The following is a 21,220-nucleotide window of genomic DNA, read 5'->3' as shown; positions in this document are numbered from 1 at the left end:
AAGGCTATAAGACCTGGAAATCCAGGTAAGACTGGGGTGATTACTTATCACCATGGTGGATAATCTGATGACCTTCATCCGCAGCCCTCCTTCCCTTGGCTAATACTGTTATTCCACAAAGCAACCCAGCCCTAGCAATGCTTTCAAAGTACTCAATAAATGTCTCTGCATCCAACCAAATGTTGCAATCCAATAGGCATATAATGCAAGCCACCATGGTAAATTTTCTAGTAGCCATACTTTAAAGTATAAAAAAGGAATGGGTTGGAAATTAATTTTAATGACCAGCAAGGATCTACTTTAAAGCACATGGAACTCTGCTTAATGTGGCAGCCTGAAGGGAGGAGAGTTTGGGGGAGAATGGAAACATGTATATGTATGGTTGAGTCCCTTTGCTATCCACCTGAAATTGTCATAACATTGTTAATTGGCCATACCCCAATACAAAATAAAAAGTTTAATAAAAATATATTATCTTACTTTATACAATAGATGCCAAATAGTGTCAGTTCACAATAATCAATATAAAATAATTAGTGAGCTATTTTACATTCCTTTTGTCACAACAAGTGTCCAAGATCCAGGGTGTATTTCATCCATATAGATTGAATTCATATCTTCACATTTTAAGTACTCAATAGGCACATGTGACTGGTAGCTACTCTGTTAAAAGTGCAGCTCTCTAAACTAACCAGCAAGCTAAACATTAGCAGAGAGACTGGTTATAGAGGAGTTCAAAATAGATTTTTTAAAATAATTATTAAGTACTCACTCTGTATACTCAAATGAGGTAGAAGAATGCTGCATTAGTAAGATTTCTTTTAAAATATGCTTTTAATAAAATTTAAGATAGATTTTTCTTTCTAAATGAATACTCGAAAGCAATTTTTTATTTTTATTCCAAAAAAGAATTAAATTGTCCTTCTGTCCAATCTTATTTACAATATCAACACTTTCAAGAGGCCAACTCTTTGTCAATAGTTCGCTCAGTTAATTTCTGCTTAGCCCTGCCTGGGCAAAATTTCAGGCTCATGGTATTCCTATCAGTGAAAATTTACTGTACTTACTAGATCTTTTCTCCCAAATAGTCCTTCTTCACACCAGTAGGTAATCTATAATATCAGACACTAAAAAATATTGCTGAATGGACTTCATCATCCATAATTTTCTTCCTTCTCCTTTACTGAAGACGTACCTTCCCCCAAACAAGATAGAAATCTTGATATCCCATCAAAACTCAAGCAGACCAAACTAACAGTCCACAAAGGGCAAAGGAAAATATTTAAAAGCAGTAGTATCCCAAGAGAAAGTGGCCTGATTTGGGCCAAATTAAAATAGGAATTTAGCATGGACCTATACATCAGTTGAACATCTGTCTCTCTGCATTCCCTGTCAGGGCTGCATTCCTCAGAGCTAGTTTACCAGACTAAATATAGACAGACTAAGCTGTCTGCCAGGCCTAGGAAATTATGAGGTTCAGTGCTCAGGGCTGTCTAACCAAGCTGCCTCTGAGAGACCACTCGTACGTTCTTATTTTCTCCAAGTCTGATTCTGAGCATAAAACTCTACAGGGTCTGTACTGAATTAAAACAATCAGATTCTTTGTGGAAATCTGCGGTTACTTGGTTACTCTGTTAATATCCGTCTCATAAGTCAGAATGTGAAAGGACATCAGGATGTGGATTCTGTTCTCAAAACACACTTTCCCATCTATCAATCACTGAGTCATCCAGCTGACCAAGTATTTATTAACATGGTTCCATGGTGTTAATGGATGTGTTGTAGAGTTTTCAGAGTCATAGGCAAAAATACTCCTAGTGTTTGTGTTGCGTTTTTAGGTTTATCTTAATTACTTTCTCTGATGGTTGGGTTATTCAGTAATTTTCAAGGGAGACAGTGTCTCAGCCCTATTTACTTACCTTGCTCACTTGATTAGTTACTTTCTTGGCAAATTCTATATCTGGAGGATCTGGCAGAGATGTGAACTGAGTCTGCTGTTCAGCAAGACCTTTTTTGTAGGCAATCTGACAAAATAAAAGACAGGAATGCTCATGAATCCATTTCCCACATTCCATTTACTGGCATAAAAAAAAAAAAAAAAGACTATTTTCCCCGTTATTTGAAATCTTACATTTGAGTGTACCATAATTCATCCTTTTGGATGTTAGAGGCCCTTACTCTCAGCTTTACTAGTGATTTCAATTTCTTTGAGTCTTCCTTCTGTAAGATTACTGGCCTTCCATTCGTTTCCACACCATGGTTTACAACTAATATTATTCTCTTAACCAGCATCCTCAACTCCCATTCTCTTGTCTTTACATCACACCTGCTCACAAACTCTCCACACCCTGGATCAAGTCAACCACACAACTCGGCTGTCCGTGATACCCAGGATACTGAGTGCTGCTGAGGAAAATCACACAACTATACGGATTCTGTCAGGATAACACCATGCTGCTGCTGCCGCCGAGTTGCTCAGTCGTGTCCGACTTTGTGTCCCCATGGACTACAGCCCGCCAGGCTCCTCTGTCTATGGGGATTCTCCAGGCAAGAATACTGGAGCAGGTTGCCATGCCATCCTCCAGATAAGCAGGGTTAAAAAGGACACTAGAAGAATGTGCAGAGGTGGGAAAGGCAGCTTCTTTCACTGGCTGCATGGTTTGGAGGGAGCACGCCTGGTAGAGCTCAAATCCTACACTCAGGGTGCTGCTCCCTTTGATAGCCCTGAATTTTTCCTCTATCAGTTACCCCCCCTTTTTTTTGTTACAGCTTCAACAGCTCTCTCACCACGTCTATTCATTATGCATCCTTTTGGCTCCTGCTTTTTTTTTTTCCTTCACTACTGACTCCTCTTTTTCTTCCATCAGTCTTGACCCCTACCTCCAACAATAAGAACTATCCACAGATCCCCAGACACATGAAGTCCTTTCACTGAACCTCAGACCTGCTGTTCCCTTTCCCTGGAAGCTCCAACTCCACCCTCTCCCCATCTGCCTGCCAACTGTTACTCATTCTCCGCATCCCAAGACAGGCACAGTTTCCCTTCTTGAGTCTTTCTTGCCTTGATGACCTTCTCCTGGGATCTCACTCCACTACCCTTACCCTCCTTTAAAAAAAAAAATCAGATGATGCTGTACCTGCTTGTTTACATATCTGTCCCTCCTTGGACGGTGAGCTCTGGCATGGCAGAAAACACAACCTCTCATTTGGGAACCCTGTTCCCTGTCTAGTACCTGACTGGAGCAAGGTTCAATAATTGACTTCTGAGTGTGCGTTTTACACACTGAGGCCATCGGGGGAGGTTTGAAGAGCAGAATTCTCCTCCCAATTCTTCTACTACTCAGCCGTGAGACTTCTACAGGTGATTTCTCCTTCCATGTGGCTGTATCTTTTTTTATAAAGAGGTCGTAGAGTTTCAAAGTCACAATCATCTTCTTCATACTTTAACCAAGTCTGTGTGTATGCTTAGTCACTAAGATGTGTCCAACTCTTTGAGACCCCATGGTCTGTAGCCCTCCAGACTCCTCTGTCCATAGGATTTTCCAGGCAAGAATACTGGAGTGGGTTGCCATTTCCTTCTCCAGGGGTCCTTCATGACCCAGGGATCAAACCCATGTCTCCTGTATTGCAGGCGGATTCTTTACCCATTGGGCCATAATCTAACTATATCTTATTCTAAAAATATCTACCTAATGCCTGTAACAAATGCCTTCAAAAATTAAATCAACTGGGACACAAAAGGCAGAGTTTAAAATGTATTTGTAGTATTAATAATTCCATGGCTTACTTTCTTTTAAATAAGAGAAGACTTACTTTAGGCATAGGGCAACCTGTATTTTCTGTGACTGGCTAAGCCCTTAAGGAGAAAGCAACATTCTACTAGGAGGAATGCTTATTAAGTGTGACATCCTGTCAAGAGTTTTCTGAGAATTGGATCTAGAAGTCCTAGTTTCTCAAGAACCTTTGCTTAGAATTCTGTCTAGTTAGAATTCGGTACTCTGGATCAACTTAAAGACTCTCAGTTTTTGCAAAGTATTTTGTCTCTACTTAGGTAATTAGAAAAACATGGTAAGTTGGGTTAGGAGGGACAAGGAGAGGGAGTCTCTGAAACCAAACCCTTCGCTCAAAATCCACAAGCTTAGCCAGTGGCATGTTCAGTGGACAACATCTTGCTTGGGGCTCTGTGCCTAATAATTGTAGATGTCTGTGTTGCTGACAACAGTATTAATAGGCATGCTGGTAACCTAATACTTGGCCTACCACAAAAATAAAAGCCATATCTCAACTGCCAAGTCTTTCTGAGGCAAGAAAAGGAAGACTCTACTTCATTATTATATGTCCCTCTTTCTTATGTCTTCTATTGAGATATATATTAAAAAAATGTGGTCAACTTTGATTGTTCAAAGACCATAGCACTAGAGTGGCATGGAGGTGACCCTTCATTTCTCCCTTTTATGGGTAAGAGGAGACATCTGGTGATTAAATGCCTTCTTGGAAACCTCTCCCTAGGTTTACATGACATAGTATTTCCAGGTTCCCCTTCAACTTCTCTGGTCATTGGTTCTGTCTTCTCTTGGCCCCTACCCAGGTGTCCTAAGAGTAGGTGTCCTCCAGAACTCTGCCCTTGGCCATCCACCGTCTGCCTCCCTCATACATTCTCATGTCTGCAGTTGTCACATTTTAAAAATTATTTGACTCTCAAATATTAATCTCTTGTACTGATCTCACGCCTGTGCAAATGCCTTGATCTGAATGTTTCTTCCATTGTATCAACTCTATTTCTCTTTTCACTAATGCATTGTTACCACCTGTACCCCTGTTCACCCAGACTCCAGGACTTTGTCACAAACTCATGGGTATTTCCTTTCTCACCTTTGTCTCCAATATCTAAATGTCATTAACACTTAAAAACACTTAGTACCTTCAGATTCCTTTTTTCCTCTCCTTTGTCTCCATCATTCTTCTGATTTGTCTATATTACTAAAATAGTATTCTATAAATTATGATGTTTTCTAGCCTCAATACACCATATGGTCCATCAAAATTTCTCCAGATTCTACTTTTATCAAGTTATTTTCCTCTCCAAAATCTTATGATATGGTAGGCAACGAGAGACATCATATCAAAATTATTTTGTCTGATTTTCAAGGTCCTGCTACCTATTTCTTATAAGTGCCTGCCTAACTCAGCACCCAGAGCATTCATTTTTTTTAAATTATTTTAATCAAAGAATAGCTGATTTACAATGTTGTGCCAAATTCTGCCATATAGCAAAGTTACCCAGTTATGCACATATACACATTCTTTTCCATTATGGTTTATCACAAGAATCATTCACTCTCTTTGTCTCCAAAAACTCCAGACTCACATCATGTATGTCCCTTTGTCCAGCACTATTTCTCCACAAAATGCCTTTACTGTTTATCACTACTTATTCCCTCTGGATCACCACCTCCACACAGCTTTCTCTGATTATTCACATATTCCTGTCTTAGCAAATATCACACTGTAGAGTTTGTGGGTTTTTAAAAAATTTTTCTCTTGTTGTTGGTATATATCACTTTCATCTTACCAGCCTTATTTTAAATTCTCAGGGGAAAGGATGAAAATTTCTTGTAATTTTTCATCCTGCCAGGTATGCATGAATAGTGGTCTTCTAATTTAAAAAATTATTGATCATTTGATAAAGGCCACACAACAACATTGTTTATTCATGAGATACAAAGCCAAAAAGCTCATCTTAAAAGAGAAGTAGAAGGTCCCCACATGTTAAAACTGATGACTTTTACTAATGGCTTTAAAATTTTGTTACACTTATTTTCTAGCTTACCCTATAGAAGGATAGGATTATATCTGTTATAGTTTCATCAGTTATATGAAAACTAGGATAGAAATATGTCTATTAAACTTAGTTGATATCAAGTGATAGAACTAAAAAAAAACAGACCTCAAAAGTTGGAGATACCTTCAAATGAGTATGTATAACTCATATTCATATGTATAACTGGACAAGATGGGTATAATCAGGACAAGATGGGATCTTAAGATGCACTGGAAGTAAATCTTGATGAGTATCAAAATGCCAAGTGACCTAAGTCCATATTAAATGTAAGAGGTTCAGGGTCTATTGAATATAAGAGAATAAATGTCTCATTCTCTAATACAGTTTCCTTGAAGATTAGAGCAGTCTTATTTTCAATATGGCTTTTAGCAGATCAAGATATCAAGAAATAAAGTACCTCAAAACAAGGGCCATCAAAACAAGGCTAAAGTTGGGGTCTCTGCTGCTGCTTTCAACACTAAGGATTCTATTACTCCGTTTAAGTTCCCCTAATAAAGTTTTTAAGGTCTAGGATACTAAAATTCTGGCCAGTAGGGCGGCTGATTTTTTTTTTTTTTTAACTAACTCTAAAATATCCCCTATGTACGCTCTATGGGAGGAGCTCTTTGTGAAACAACCACACTAAGATGTTTGGACAAGTAGATAATCAGAAGAAGGGGACTACCACAGTTCAGACATACAATTAGGACAGCAAGTCAAAATCCTTCATAACATTGTTCACTCAATACATTCAGGAAGTGGCTATAATCCCAAAAAGTTTTTTTAAAAAAGTTTTTTTGTCACAGAGAAACTTAACTCCAGCCAAGGTGATGGAAGGACACATGTTCTAGCGGAAAGAACATTGGTCTTGGGATCACAAGACAAGGCTTTTGATCTGAGCTCTGCCACAGACTACTAATGTGACCTTAGACTCAGGTTCCTCACCAGTAAGAGGAGAGCATAAGACTAAATAATATCTAATATAAATTATAAAATCTAGTTTAAATTAGACATCATAAATTATCATTTGAAATATATTCCTCTGCAATAGTAGCACTTTATCCTTTTTTTTTAAAGATTTTTTTTGATGTGGACTATTTTTCAAAAGTCTTTTTTTAATTCATTACAATACTGATTCCGTTTTATGTTTGGGTTTTTTTTTTGTTGGCCATGAGGCCTGCAGGATCTTAGCTCCCTGACCAGAGATTGAACCTGCACCCCTTGCATTGGAAGACAAAGTCTTAACCACTGAACTGCCAAGGAAGTCCCAATAGCACTTCGTCTTTTTAAACGAAGAGTTGCAATGAACTTCTGGCTGGAAGAAGTCTGTCATAATTCAAGGTGTCCTGATTCCACACTCCCAAATGTGCACACTGCACTGCACTTACGTCACTGAGAGCTTTCTGGGCTTGGGCGACCCTCCTCAGCTCCGGGCTATCGTTATATGGATAAAACAAAGTTTTGTCAGCTTCCCAGTCTTCAGTGTATAGTTTCTAAATCAGAGAAAAAAGTTATGAGAATGTGAGAACACACTGACTTGAAATATATACTTCTGAATTCATCCATCAATGGCATATAGAACCCAGGGCAAAGGGAGAGCAAAGATAAGTGGAATCTACAGATTCCATTCAATATAAGTCATATTTATCCATAGCTTACCCGGCTTCTTCTGACATATCTTATTTACTACAGAGCAGATGTGTCTCATTGTGTTTCATCTTTGACCTTACCTGCCTTCTGCAACTAGTGCTAAGGAAAGTGTAAGGAGCCAGGAAGCACTTAGCATAATTTCTGTGTTTAAACCTTTAATACAAGTGAGAAATTAAACCTTTAATAAGAGTGACAGCCAGGCATGTCCAACGTATAGTGCAGGCTCTATACTTTGTGGGTCTCAGAACTGGTTTTCAGGTGCATCTTTTTTGGGGGGGGGGAATGTGGACAATTTTTTTTAAAGTTTCTATTGAATTTGTTACAATATTGCTTCTGTTTTATGTTTTTGGTCTTTTGGCCATGAGACATGTGGGATCTTAGCTCCCCAGTCAGGGATCGAACCCTCACCCGCTGCATTGGAAGGTGAAGTCTTAACCACAGGACTGCCAGGGAAGTCCCCTCAGGCACATCTTTGTTTTCCCCATGCACTCTTCCCCAGTTGTTCAGACCCTCTCCTCCGTTAGGCCCAGGAACATTTTTTCTCAGTTCCTCTTAGCCAGCCTGATCCCCACAGCCCCACATGCCTCAAGGCTACTCACAAAATGGCTGGGGAACCATGTTTTAGATTAGGGAGAGTTTATCCCGTCTGTGTGATGTGGGCGGGGGGACACAAGAAGACAGAAGTAGTGACAGGGCAGAGGCCCCTACCTTACTGAACATGGCTGTGTTTTTGACGGCCTGGACAAGTTCAGGGGCATCAGGAGGAAGCAGGTACTTATCCTTGGTGTCTTCCCAGTTCTGCTTGTATAAAACCTGGACAGAAAGAGCAGATAACTTGTGGCTTGATGTATCCCCCAAAGGCATGAGTGTTAAGAGCACAAAGAAGAGAAGAGTCGCCCACACTCAAGTTGTCCTCACGTGAAGGCCACTAATGTGCTACAGTGACACCAGCATCAACCACAGGAGTGTTGACCAGGTCAACATCCCTTGATACTTTCCCTGCATTAGTAAGCTTTCTCTTGAAAAGTCTAATGTGGTCAGTTGAATCACGATTCTGATTCTCTATAGGTTCTTTTCAAAGGTTGAAACCTGTCAGTCATTGGCTGAACTTGGATGGTAGATGTGTTTGACTTAGATGGTATTTTTTTTTTAAGTATTTTAAATTAGTTGCTTACATTTGAAGTTTGGAGGTTTCTCATTAAAAACTCACCTCCCAACTTCTTAAAAAGAAAAAAAAAAAGACTCTGGAGACACTGGGACTGAATTCTATAGATGGAGCTGAGGTCCTGGGCTTTCCAACCCCCATAGCTTCGATGGTCCACGTCAGTCACTAGTACAGACTGCCTGACACGTGTGACTGTTAGATTCCACCATGCCTGTGGGCTCACGTGGAACTGATGAGCAGGATCTGGCCTGTTCAGTTTTCTCCTCCAAGGCCAGGCAGTTATAATGCACATGCTACTTGGTATTCCAGCCACCCATACCACAAACTTGTTACCTTACTGACTTGCTGCGACACTTTCTTTGCATGTTCAATGTCCTTTGCTTTTTCGTCGACGTGACAAATAGTTTTAGCAACATCGCCATCTATTCGATACTTAACCTGCCAAAATAATGCACAATTAGAACTCATAACAGGCATGAATATATGAGTATATTAAAGAATATCTTATAATAAAGAACATTGACCCAATCACTCTATGTCTTCAACCAAAGTCAAGTTTCTGCCTTTTAGGTAGAAAGCTGTGAACTCCAACTATCCATAGAGAACCTGTATTCACTGATTGTCTGTTTTCCCGCCCAAATTTCAGCCTCCCTGTACACCAGAATGGACAGTTTCAGTGAGTTGGAACTCCCATCTCATACCACCTTTAATCCAAGCTTTTAGAAGTCTCTTTAGGTTCACTGTTTAGAGCAACATAATCTATGGCCAATGCTTCTTCTGTATTTTTAGACTGGCTCACAGTCATTTGACCCCTTATTCTCCCTACACCTATTTAAAGCCCTCTATTCCCAGTGGTAGGGACATTTCTGAAATGACTCTCTCCTCTATTTTAGCAATCTGGCCCACCTCACTGAGTTGATCTTGAACTTTCTTGATTCTGCGAAGTTCTGGGGTATCGGTTGTGATGGCATATGGCTGCCCTTTTGCTTTCTCATACTTCTCCTTGTATTTATTCTAAAAGAGATATCAGATTATTAGCCTAAAACATGACAACACAGCAGCAGAAATTACAGTCTCAGATATACATCCTGTCTTATTTTAATCCTGCAAGTTATAACAATTATTGATTATAACAGCTTTGTTTTTGTCCCCTACTCTGATTCTCAACAGAAACTAAAATAGATATGTTAATTGTTCTTTCCAAGCATGGCTGAATACTGGAGACAGTAGAAATTTTATTGTAAACTATTGTCTTGGAAAAGCCCTCAAATGATTTTTTCAATATTTTTATTGTCTGAATTAACACATGAAAAGGTGGAACCTCAATAATTTTAGGAAACATAGGAATTTAGTCAAGTCTAAAAAGATTTGATTGCTAATACAATGAAAAAATATTCCATTCAGAAGTTGCACCTAAATCTCAGTGATTTGGATAACTGAGACACCAGCTGAATTAATGGGAAGTATAAATTATGAAGAATTTTGAAAAGGAATGAAATTTTATTATTTCTGCTAAATATATGAGTTATTGCTTTAACAATAATATGCATAATTTATCATTATTAATTCTTCAAGAAGACTCTTGAGTGGAATAGTCAACAATCTAAATTATACTACTATTTCACTTCTAACCACTTTAAAAATATTACAAACCTTTGCCAACATTTTGTTCAGACTATCAAAAATTCTAGGATATTACTGTTTGAATTAATGAGGTGTTTATGGCAATAAATTGACAATAAATTTTTCTGTCTTTGCTGAATACTACAGTGATAAAAGAGGCAAGATAATTTTGTTTTTAAAAATCTAAGTCTTAGAAAACCTAAATTTTGAATAATACAAGACTCTGAAGTAGAAATTTACCAAATAGTCCCCAGTAGTTAACATTCAACCAGAAATGAATGCTTATTGGCCAACCACAACATGCTTTTGACATAAGCATTAATTCTATATAATCCGATGCTCCCAAGTACTTTTCATCTTTTTTAAGCTTCCAGAAGATGTGCAATCAGGCCACCTAGTGAGACCGCAGTCTACCCTGGACAGTCAACAAGTTAGCTCCATTTAAAGGGTTTAAATCTGTTGCCAGTAAGTGTAACTTACAGAATTGGACATGGAAACTTAAAGACAAGCATCTTCAAGAGCAGTGATTCTCAGTGTGGGCTGCGAATTAGAACCTGGGCAGGTTTTAAAATCCTCTACAGGTCCCAAGCCTGCCTGGACCAACTAAACTAGAACAACCTGGGCATCGGTAGTCTCAGAGCTCTTAGAATTTTAGGGAATTTCAATGTGCAGCCAGTTAAAAAACTTCTGTTTCAGGTTACAGTAGAACACGCTGATCCTCAATTTCAGATAAGTTTTCTTAGTCTGATTGTGGTTTTACAAGATCTTTTTAAAAAGATCACATTTTAAGATCTTTTTAAAACATCACAATCTTTCTTACTCTATACCTCCTAGAGACACTGTTAGCTAGTCTATTTGAGAGGCACCATGCTCAGATATAGCATAAATAAATGCTAGTTTATGTGAACTGATTTCAACTAAATCTATATCTAACTCTATAAATCTGTAACTCTGATTTCATTGTTTTAGACTGGCAAACAAATTGTGATTAAACACCAGTAAATTCTTTACACCTGGCCTTATGCTTATTTTGCGGGGATAATTTCAGTAAGGATGCTTTCCCTGATGCTGGCTGCAATGGTGCAAGTAAATTACGTGAAAGCAGAATTCAAGAGTTTTGAGACATTATATTTCTGTAAAATAAGTTTTTTCTCATACAATGTTGAGAAACAAAGTCCAGCCAGCATCCAAAACACAGCTGGATGAGAACAGTGATTTCTCAGTAGTAAAACCAGATAAGTAGAAGTTTTTTTAAACTTACTGTGCTAAAGAGATCCTGCATTTTCTGACTGTGTGCAATGTAGGGGGTCATGAACTTTGAAGGGTCCACCTTCTTTCGAATAACCCTCTTCCTCTCCACCGGCTTTTCAGGTACTGGCTGTGCCAGGGCCGGTCTGGAGGTTTCTGATTGCTCATAGTCAGATGTCCTTGTTGTCGTAGTTTCGTAGAATTCTGTTATTGTCTGAAAATTTGGCATGAAGTTACATCAAAATTTGACAATGTTATGAAGGTAAAAACTGTAATACTATGATCTTGATATACATTATTCTAACTTCAAGTCAGATTGATATTCCTGGTGTTATTAATACTTCTTCATATCTAAAACAGGCCAAAGCAGGAAATCACATGCTATATCCATATGAAGGCACATTATGTTACATAAATCTGAATGCTGACTGTGTAAGATTGCCTGGAACAAAAAGGTTACTTCTTACCTACTTGCAACATTGCCTTAAAACTCCATTTGCCTAAAGGAACACTTGAAAATAGGATAAAAACAAAACAAAAATATTCTCAATCATTTAAAAATCTTCTTAAACTGCATAGTAAAGTGAAAGCAAACTGGGATCAGGGAACAAAACAAATGAAGACAAATAAAACTCAAATTCTTGACTTTAATATTAACTTTTTAATGATTCTAAGAAAAAGTTGCTTGTTCTTCAGGTGTTTAAGTATTCTGTTATATGAGAAAGAATGATGAATTTGAAAAAATGAATCACATCAATAATACAAGTGATTACCATTCTCTTGGCTTAGTCAGTTAATTAAAGTGAACTAGAGTGCCATTTACACTAATAAATGCCTAGGTGAACACGAATAATGATGACAACATAATGGGGTAGTTAGCTTCATGACAGTATGTGGTAGGTGGGAAATTGCTGCTTGTTACAATAGACTTTATAGTGAAAGAAACCAAGGTCCAAAGTTTGGGTCTAATCCAAAGTTTAAAAATATGTAAGAAAAGAAGATAAGCAGTTAAATTTTCAATGCATCTCACAGTAAAATTTCCTTCACAGCTTATATCATCTGTACCAAACGAAGAGTTCCAGCATCAATTAGGAAAAAAGAGAAACCTAAACAATAAGGAAATTGTACATCCATGACATACACCCTGATTTGTGTCAGATCCCTGCTAATAGATTGCTCTCTGTCCCTTATTACTGACGTATGGTTGATGGTGAGAAAGTAACCAGTTTACAAAATTTACAGTTGTTAGTTCTTATGCAGGTTTCAGGGTTAGCCATCCACATCACCATGTGTCATGCTTAAGAGAAGCAGCTCCATGCAGAAAATTAAGCATGAGAGAGATTTCAGCTTGGGAAAAAAAAAAAAAGTCCCAGCTTAGAATATTTATGGAAATGACTTTCTCAGAATTCCTAATGTGCCAAACTCTAAGTAGCATTTTATTGTATCATCAAGGACAAAGGCTTGGAGGCTCCATTTCTTTTGAGCAGAGTTGGTGCCCAAGAAGTTATGACTCTACACAGTGAAACTGCTGGTCCCCACACAAATCTCAAGTCCAAGGCCCCACCTTTGTTGCAGAGAGTGGTGACAGCCAATCGCATTATTCTAATAAGCATCACCTACACCAAAAATATCACCCAAGTAATGGGGGAACCATCCCTAGTCATTTTGGATATATTGAATAGTAAAAACAGGTAACATTCATACTTATACTGCTGGCTGCTGGCACATAGGTGAGTGACCTCCAGATTCTCCCTTTTGCCAGCTTGGTAGCCCTGGGAGTCAGAGAGGAGAAAGCTTTCTGCTTCACTGAGCATGCAGCCTGTTCAGATGCGGGCTGGATCTTACCTTCCCTGGTACGTCTTCATAGACTGTTTCCTCTGTGTAATACTATAAATAGAGAACAAAGGTATCATTAGAACCAAAGCAGGAATCACCTCTGCTTTGCCTCAGTTGAGCCACTTAGTTTATTTCACTAGTCCAGCTGGTTTTCAACATTGGTGGGAAGGAAGTAGATGGCAGGGGCTGCTCCTATTTTGGAACCCATTGCAACTATGGGAAACATCAAAGTAGCCACAGTGAAACCATCAGACTGGACAAGGAGACGCAGGGTGATGAGAAAGGTATCTGAGGATGGCTATTTATCTGTTGAAGCTATTTTGCTTGAGAAATAAAATGTTTTCTTATGGTACTCTCAGAGTTTGCTGAGAATATAATAACAATATCTTGAGTGAGTGAGCTGGGCAGAGAGCAACTGTGATAAAAAAAAACTATTTGCTGACTAACAATTAAAAAAAAAAACCTCAGAAACCTCAGTGTGAATAGAATTTTAAAACATCATCCTCATGAAAATGATAGATCTGAAAGCATATACACATCTTAATTATCCCTATATCACCCTGATGACTAAGTAATAAGAGTTTCAGGCGAGGGTGGGATGTTTCAAGAGAACAGCATTGAAACATGTATATTATCTAGGGTGAAACAGATCACCAGCCCAGGTTGGGTACATGAGACAAGTGCTCGGGCCTAGTGCACTGGGAAGACCCAGAGGGATCGGGTGGAGAGGGAGGTGGGAGGGGGGACTGGGATGGGGAATACATGTAAATCCATGGCTAATTCATTTCAATGTATAACAAAAACTACCGTAATGATGTAAAGTAATTAGCCTCCAACTAATAAAAATAAAAAAAATAATTAAAAAAAAAAGTTTCTTCTGGAGTTATGAATAGATCCCTTCTGGTAACATGATGGTCCTAAAAGGGGTGCTACAATGAGCTTCCTCATCACAAAATGTGGGTAAGTTAGGCAGCAATTTGCCACTGATGGCTCTTAGGTGCCTTCAGGCTGGATCTGAAATCAAATCTACTTTTGTACTACTTCTGACATCACTAGCAATAAATAGATGTGGATAAGAACTGGCTGACATTTTGTTTCAGATGTGTAAGGAGAGTGGAATCCTGCCCCTAGCATCACCCAGCTTTGCTGGATGAACAGAAGGAAAGACCGGTTTAGGCCAAGGCATACAGAAAAGGGATAAAATGAAACCACTTGGCTCATTTTCTCAGTTAACAAAATGAGTAACATTTTATGCTTCATTTTTTCTTGACCACCAAAACATATACTTGGGAGGGAGGGGAAAAAACAGTGAAGGCAAAATTCCCCTCAGGGGCCTCCTTTCTTTTGCCCTTGGTTCAGTGATCTCTCATCAAATTACTTAACTATGGTCCGGAGGCCACATGCTCTGTTTCACGTGCAATAAAATTAGCATAAAAGTTGCTTAATATCTCCCTCTCTTATGCTTCCTCTGCTCCTGTACTATTTTTCTTTTTAATTTTTGAAATCTAATTTTGTCTCTGTGTCCTTACACATAGCAACAGAAACCACAAGCTCTTACAGGACAGAGAATCTCTTTTATGTGCTATGTCTTCGTCACATGGGAAATACCATTTGGACACTTTAGGGAATGCTGTTTGATGCTGATCTACATGGAACCTTTTTTTTTCCCTGGTCATATAAAACAGCAGTGACTTGAAAACAAATTTTCAACTAAAGTGAATGATTCACAACTATTTTGGATTTTCTTAGCATCCAAGTAAAAGCAGCTCTTTGGTAGCCATCCATTTTTACCTTTGCTAAGCTCTCATCATTAGTAAATATGTCTTAGAAAAAAAGCTTACCAAAAAAGGCAACATTATCCAAATGGTTGGCATAAACTTGTAAGCCAAATCTTTGTTTTAGAATTGTGCCACTAAATAGTATGATAGAAAGGAAAAGTCAAAGATGTACTAAGTTTAAGTTTGACTACAGAATGACAGTACAACTTTATTCAGGTGTCCAAGAACCCCAGGAGAAATACTTTTAGAGCTAGTTCTTGTTTTGTGAATTCTTCCCTATTTCCTTAAATCTGCCACGAATCCGTTCTTGTGGCATCTTTTGAGGTCAGAGAGACCTTGGTTCAATTCTCTCTGGCAGAAAGCTATTAGTTTATCACCTGCTGGTCCCAGAAACAGAGAACAAAATGGCAAGGAAAAGATGCCTAAAAATAGCCTCCTCCATTTTTATGACATCTAGTTAAATCCTTCAAATCTAGCTCTAAGGGCAATTTCCAATGACCAGTTAACACTATTATTTTAAGGAAGGCAAGGCGTATTTAAGATGGAGATTAAAAGGTATTCCTGGTATTACCATCATACAGAAGGCGATTTATAATTGTGTTAGTGCTTGACAGTGATTATTCTGACCAGCAGGGATATATGTGAAATGTGCACTAGTGAAAACACTGGACACTGAAGATCTGGCCTTTGGCATTTGAATCAGAGAGGTTGAATGTTATACTGAATGAAGGTCAGTCTGTTTTTTCCTTCATATCCTTCAATAATAAAAGCAATTATATTTTTAGAATAAAATAAAATTTTCTTGATCTAAGAATAAACTGTCACATAAAATAATATTCTAAAGATAGATTTTGGCATGTTCATTTGGGATTTGATTCTGGGTAACTTAAATTTCACTCTTACTAAAAAGCACAGATTTTCAAAACTGCCTCCATGTATCTTGAGCATGTAAAGAGATTTTCACATGTTTAAATCATCATCGTTAATTGGTAATTGTTAAGGACTTACAGATTCCAATGGCAATATATTTACATGGATGCTAAAGGCAAGAAGTGGTAAAGAAAAACCACAACATAATAAAAACTGAAATGAAATAAATATAAAGCAACAATTTTATAAATCATGTCAGATATCCCAATAACCTTGAAGGAATTTTTCAAGATGCCCACTATGGTCTTTTGTTCTTTTTCAAATTCAAATGCAAAAGCTAGTCTTGTTCCCTTGGGTAAATAGGATGGAGTTGGTGGGGAAGTATGGCTCCAACTGTCACTTGTGAGCCCCATGATTTTTACAGATTTGTGTGTGTGCACATATACACATGTATAAAATCTTACATATACATATATATGTGTGTATATATATGATATATATATATAACTGAACACTTAATCCATTTCACCCTAAACATAGATAATTAGCTTGCTGAAGCAAGGAGTAAGTAGCTCTTTTTCCCTCTGTGGCTGTGCAAACATTAAGAAATAGGATTCAGTTCTCAGAACTTTCTCTTCATTTCCTCTGTCCCTTTGGCCACAGGGGCTGAAGTGGGGAAGAAGGAAGTTTCAGAAGGGAGTTGAAAATCCATCTTTACCCCATACTTTTTTGTGCATGTGAACTTAAAGAAAAGCAAAAGTGAGTAACAGTGATACTTTTTTTCAGTTCTAATCCCACATAATTATAGTGAAACAGAATGTAAAATACTCCTTTTCTTATGCTTTAACAATGACTCTTTGTGAAGTTATAATAGACAACGTATTTTTCAAACGATTAATTCACCTACACGGCTTTGACTATCGTCACATAAAAACACTCTTTTGTCAGAGTCAGGAGTTTTAAAAATCTTACCTCCACCACCTCCTCATATTCTTCGTCATCTGCCATTTTCCCAGAGTAGTAGTGGCACCTACAAACTTTTCATATTCCAGACAAACGATAATCCATTAGAATCTATCCCCAGGACTGAACCCCCCTTATAATATTATAAAAAGAGAATTAGAGGCTAATCTGTTCTATATACTCATGTATTTTTGCAGGCTAAGTGAGAGGAGATACGTAAATTCTGGTCTTAAAAAACAAGCTTCAAATTTCTCGATTCCATCAGGAATGTGCTTCATATTGCTACTTCTAGCTGTATGATCAATCTAGTTAAAGTTGTAAAATGAAGCTGAGGGGACAGAGTGAGAGGGTTTGGAGTCAAAGGAACAGAGTATTTATGTTTCCAAATACTTGGAGGAAAAAGATACCTTAAAGCAAAATTTTAAGGAAAAATTATAGGGAAAGTTCAACTTGGCTTTCAGAAAAAAGTTGGAGTTTTCCTGGTAGCGCCAAAATTCTAAGAGGGCGGCCTTAGGTCTCCATCCTGTTATACCACATTGTATGCAATAGAGCCTATGCTTCAAATTAGAACACATAAAAATAAATCTGTCAGTGGACTTGAAAAGAAAAAATAGAAACCTCAAGGCAACGGGGTTATTTTCTTCCCAAACACCATTGGCTTGTACGGATTTTTCCTCTTTCGTTTCTGTAGCTCTGTTCAAACCTGAAAAACAGCAAATGGTTAAAGCATTGACTGAAGTTCATACGAGATGGTAGGTCTTGGGCCCAAGTTGCTAATTCAGGAACCAGGGAAGGGATCTCCCAAGGCCTTCTTTGACGCCAGAGAGGAGGACTCTCTCTCTCTCTCGGTAAAAGTAGATGATGTTTTGAAGCAGCTGTCCCTTCACCCAAAGATATTTGCTTGTAAACCAATACCCCAGCTGTGGCTGGTTTTGTTAAGCTAGCAAAACTGCCACTCCTTCTGAGTCAAATGAAGTCCAGTAGAACCAGATAAATATAGGAACGAAGGACATAGATCTTTTTTCATACTAATATATTTAGAAAAAAGGAAAAACAAAGGCAAAAAAAAAATTCGTTAGACAAGATAGCCAACTCAGTCAAGAAGAAAGTTGGTTAGTATAGGACTTTAATTACACACTCACATCAGGTATAAGTAAGACCTGAGCTGGGCCATAGGGTTATAGACTTTCCTAGTCACGTTTGCATCACTCATTTCCCAGTTAAGACGCAAATTTTGGAAAACACCTCAAGGGAAGTTGTAAAACATTTCCTAAAAGAATATTACAGAAAAAAAAAAAAGCCATAAATTGGCCTTACCTTCAATCTACCAAACAAATTTCCTCAGCAGCAAAGCCTCTCCCAACTCTCCCCTCCTGACAACCCCAGACAAGAGCCGGTGTGGAGCATGGGCTCTGAATTATCATGTGGCCGGAGCAGCCAATCAGATCCCAAGTCGCTCAAATTTCAGAAGCTAAATATACTAAGTGATCTTCTGAAAACCACCTGTTCATCAGTTCCACTAAAGGATAAAGGGTAACAAATTGCTTGCATAGAAGTATTCAAATGTAATGGAATTTTACCTAACTGCCAGCGTAAGGGGCTCAAATTGAGGTTTAATCTCTCATTTCCTACCGCTCTTTGTTTAATATCATATTCATGCAAAAGAACTTAGAAGAAAATCAGCATGACTTTGAGGGGCTTTAACCCTCCTCTAACTGTTTTCTTCTCAACAGTTTTTCCATCTTCATGGAGATAAATAAGCTCACTCTTATACAGTTCACCTGGTGAGCATGGTAAGCTACAGGTGTTGATATGAAAGAAATAGAGGGATAAGATCCAGAAAACATCAAGTTGGTAAAATCAATTTTTTTAAATGTAATAAAATGAAGTGATAGGTGAAAATACTTCGTGGAGACGCTAAATAAGGTACCCATAGGGTGTAATTAGAGAGATTAGGCCTCATCATTTTTCTATTACTAAACCAGTGAGGGGAATGCCAAGATCATACTCATTACCTTCTCTCTTTGTAAGCAAGCCTAGCTGCTAGGAATACAGAGCCTCCCTCAGATGTAACTAATTGGGTTATTGATTTCTTATTTATTTCAGATGACTCTGAGAGGCAAAATATGAATGCAGGTACAAAAGGGCTCAATTTTTGAAGAGCAAGAGCAAATAAAATGGAGATCAGTAAATTATTAGAAAATAATGCTCTATTTGCAAGTCAGAGGGTAAGACACTGTACAAAATTATCCAACAATTTTTTACCTGCAGCTGATTCTCACTGGCTAATGTCTTTCCACTCCCTATTCTAAGGCAAAACTCAATAGGTCACTTGGATCTTAATGTGGATTTGAAACTAAACATATTGCTATGGTTTTTTGGGGCAGAGGTTAAATGTTAGGAAGAAATCTCACATTTCAAACGTACGTACCTCTCCCTTTTCTGTGATTCATATGGTAGTAAAATTTGATCATCTTTCCATTTGAATTAATTATACCTGTTGATTTCATTTATTTTCACAGGTTTTCTCACCAAGGAATACTTGTGTGTAATATGATCATTTACCTGGAAGCTGCAAACTAGAAGAATGATGACTTACTATTCAACACGTGCTTTTTAAAAGATGGTGTTACATTGAAAGATAATAGGGATCTTTTAAAAAAAACATAGTACAAAAATATATAAAGTAAAAAAGAAGTATAAATTAATGCTTATCTGGAGTTATGACCTCAAGATGAAAGAACCCCTCTATTTTTCAGGCCTATTGAGGGTCAATTTTGTGGAAGAAGAATAAATTGATACCTTGATTTATCAGTAGCTCCTTACGTGCCTTTCACATAAGTGCTCAATAAACGTTAACCATTATTATTTTAGAATTATTAATACATTTTTAAACATTTTATTGGTATCTTTACTCTTTATATTAGACTGAAATACTAACTTACTGTGAAACTTCTGAAATCAGACTGTAGTCTAAGAATTCATGAATCAGTAGGAGTTTGGCTGTAAGACTATATGTTGTTGTTCAGTCACTAAGTTGTGTCCAGCTTTTTAGCAACCCCACGGACTGTAGCCCACCAGGCTCCTCGGTCCATGGGACTTCCTAGGCAAGAATATCAGAGTGGGTTGACATTTCCTTCTCCAGGGGATCTTTTCAACCCAGGGATCAAATCCGCATCTCCTGCGTTGTCAGGTGGATTCTTTACCACTGAGCCACCAGGGGAGCCTGTAAGACTGTGTAACTGGCTACAACACAAAGCAGGGTACGGTTAGGTACCAGTAGCAGAGCGTCAGATGATGTTTTCTGAAATACCAAAGTTTAGGAGTGTCATGTCTGGAGACCATAAGAGATTTTATGGAGGAGATGGCATTGTAATAGTTTCTGTTGTTGCAGTTCGATTTCATTAATTATTTTGGCCAAATTATATCTGCACATTATTTAAGAATCAAATAGTTTTGCAAGGCTTCTTACTAAAATCAGTGCCTCCTGTTTCCATCATTCATCTGTTTTCCCCACCCTGGAGACAATCACTTTAACACTTTTAGTGGAATCATTTGTTATTTATCTCTACACAGTTAACAAAAATGTCTCTTATTTTTTTGTGATTTTTTCCAGTCATTGGTATTATCTGTCAGGTTCCTACCTTGGAAGATGAGGCTTTAGTTCTCTTTTATAATAAAACCCCACTCTAACCCAGAGAAGGCAATGGCAACGCACTCCAGTACTCTTGCCTGGAATATCCCATGGTCGAAGGAGCCTGGTAGGCTGCAGTCCATGGGGTCTCGAAGAGTCAGACATGACTGAGCGACTTCACTTTTACTTTTCACTTTCATGCATTGGAGAAGGAAATGGCAACCCACTCCAGTGTTCTTGCCTGGAGAATCCCAGGGACGGCGGAGCCTCATGGGCTGCTGTCTATGGGCTTGCACAGAGTTAGACACGACTGAAGAAACTTAGCAGCAGTAGCAGCCACTCTAACCAGACACAAGCCTCATCTCCCATCTCTATACTCCCAATAAGGTTTTATTTATGAAATTCAGAATTCAATGTTTACATTATTATGATTAAGAAAAGGCTGTTCACAGCTGAACCCCATATATTATGATTATTTTTCTTTTCCTGCCCAACAGTTAATTTTTATGCAAATTCATAGTTTTCGGTTTTTTTCCCCTGTTTTTTCTCCATTGGCTTCATTTTTCTGGATAAGCAGTATCCAATACAACTTTCTGCAGTACTGAAAATATTCTAATACTACTACCAAGATG

General features: G+C 38.0%; 1 protein-coding gene across 13 annotated transcripts in view; it reads right to left on the bottom strand.

The window, feature by feature from the left end:
- NEB (nebulin) overlaps positions 1 to 18,378 on the bottom strand; it is a 205,399-nt gene extending 187,021 nt beyond the window's left edge. For 12 of the 13 annotated variants that reach the window (XM_070476209.1, XM_070476208.1, XM_070476207.1 and 9 more), the window contains exons 1-6: positions 11,521 to 11,751; positions 9,543 to 9,650; positions 8,970 to 9,074; positions 8,180 to 8,284; positions 7,210 to 7,314; positions 1,920 to 2,024 (exon numbers count right to left, since the gene is read on the bottom strand). In XM_070476209.1, coding sequence (XP_070332310.1) covers positions 1,920 to 2,024; positions 7,210 to 7,314; positions 8,180 to 8,284; positions 8,970 to 9,074; positions 9,543 to 9,650; positions 11,521 to 11,736 — 744 coding nt within the window. In that variant the 5' untranslated portion in view covers positions 11,737 to 11,751. Of the gene's footprint in view, positions 1 to 1,919; positions 2,025 to 7,209; positions 7,315 to 8,179; positions 8,285 to 8,969; positions 9,075 to 9,542; positions 9,651 to 11,520; positions 11,752 to 13,352; positions 13,395 to 16,963; positions 17,029 to 17,572; positions 17,658 to 18,271 lie in introns of those variants that run through there. The other variant, XM_070476218.1, reaches the window with a different exon arrangement.
- Positions 18,379 to 21,220: the final 2,842 nt, after the last annotated feature.

Source organism: Odocoileus virginianus, chromosome 13 (assembly GCF_023699985.2).
Source record: "Odocoileus virginianus isolate 20LAN1187 ecotype Illinois chromosome 13, Ovbor_1.2, whole genome shotgun sequence".
Classification (NCBI taxonomy): Eukaryota; Metazoa; Chordata; class Mammalia; order Artiodactyla; family Cervidae; genus Odocoileus; species Odocoileus virginianus.
The sequence above is the reverse complement of the archived record's forward strand: the minus strand, read 5'-3'. Positions and strand labels throughout refer to the sequence as shown.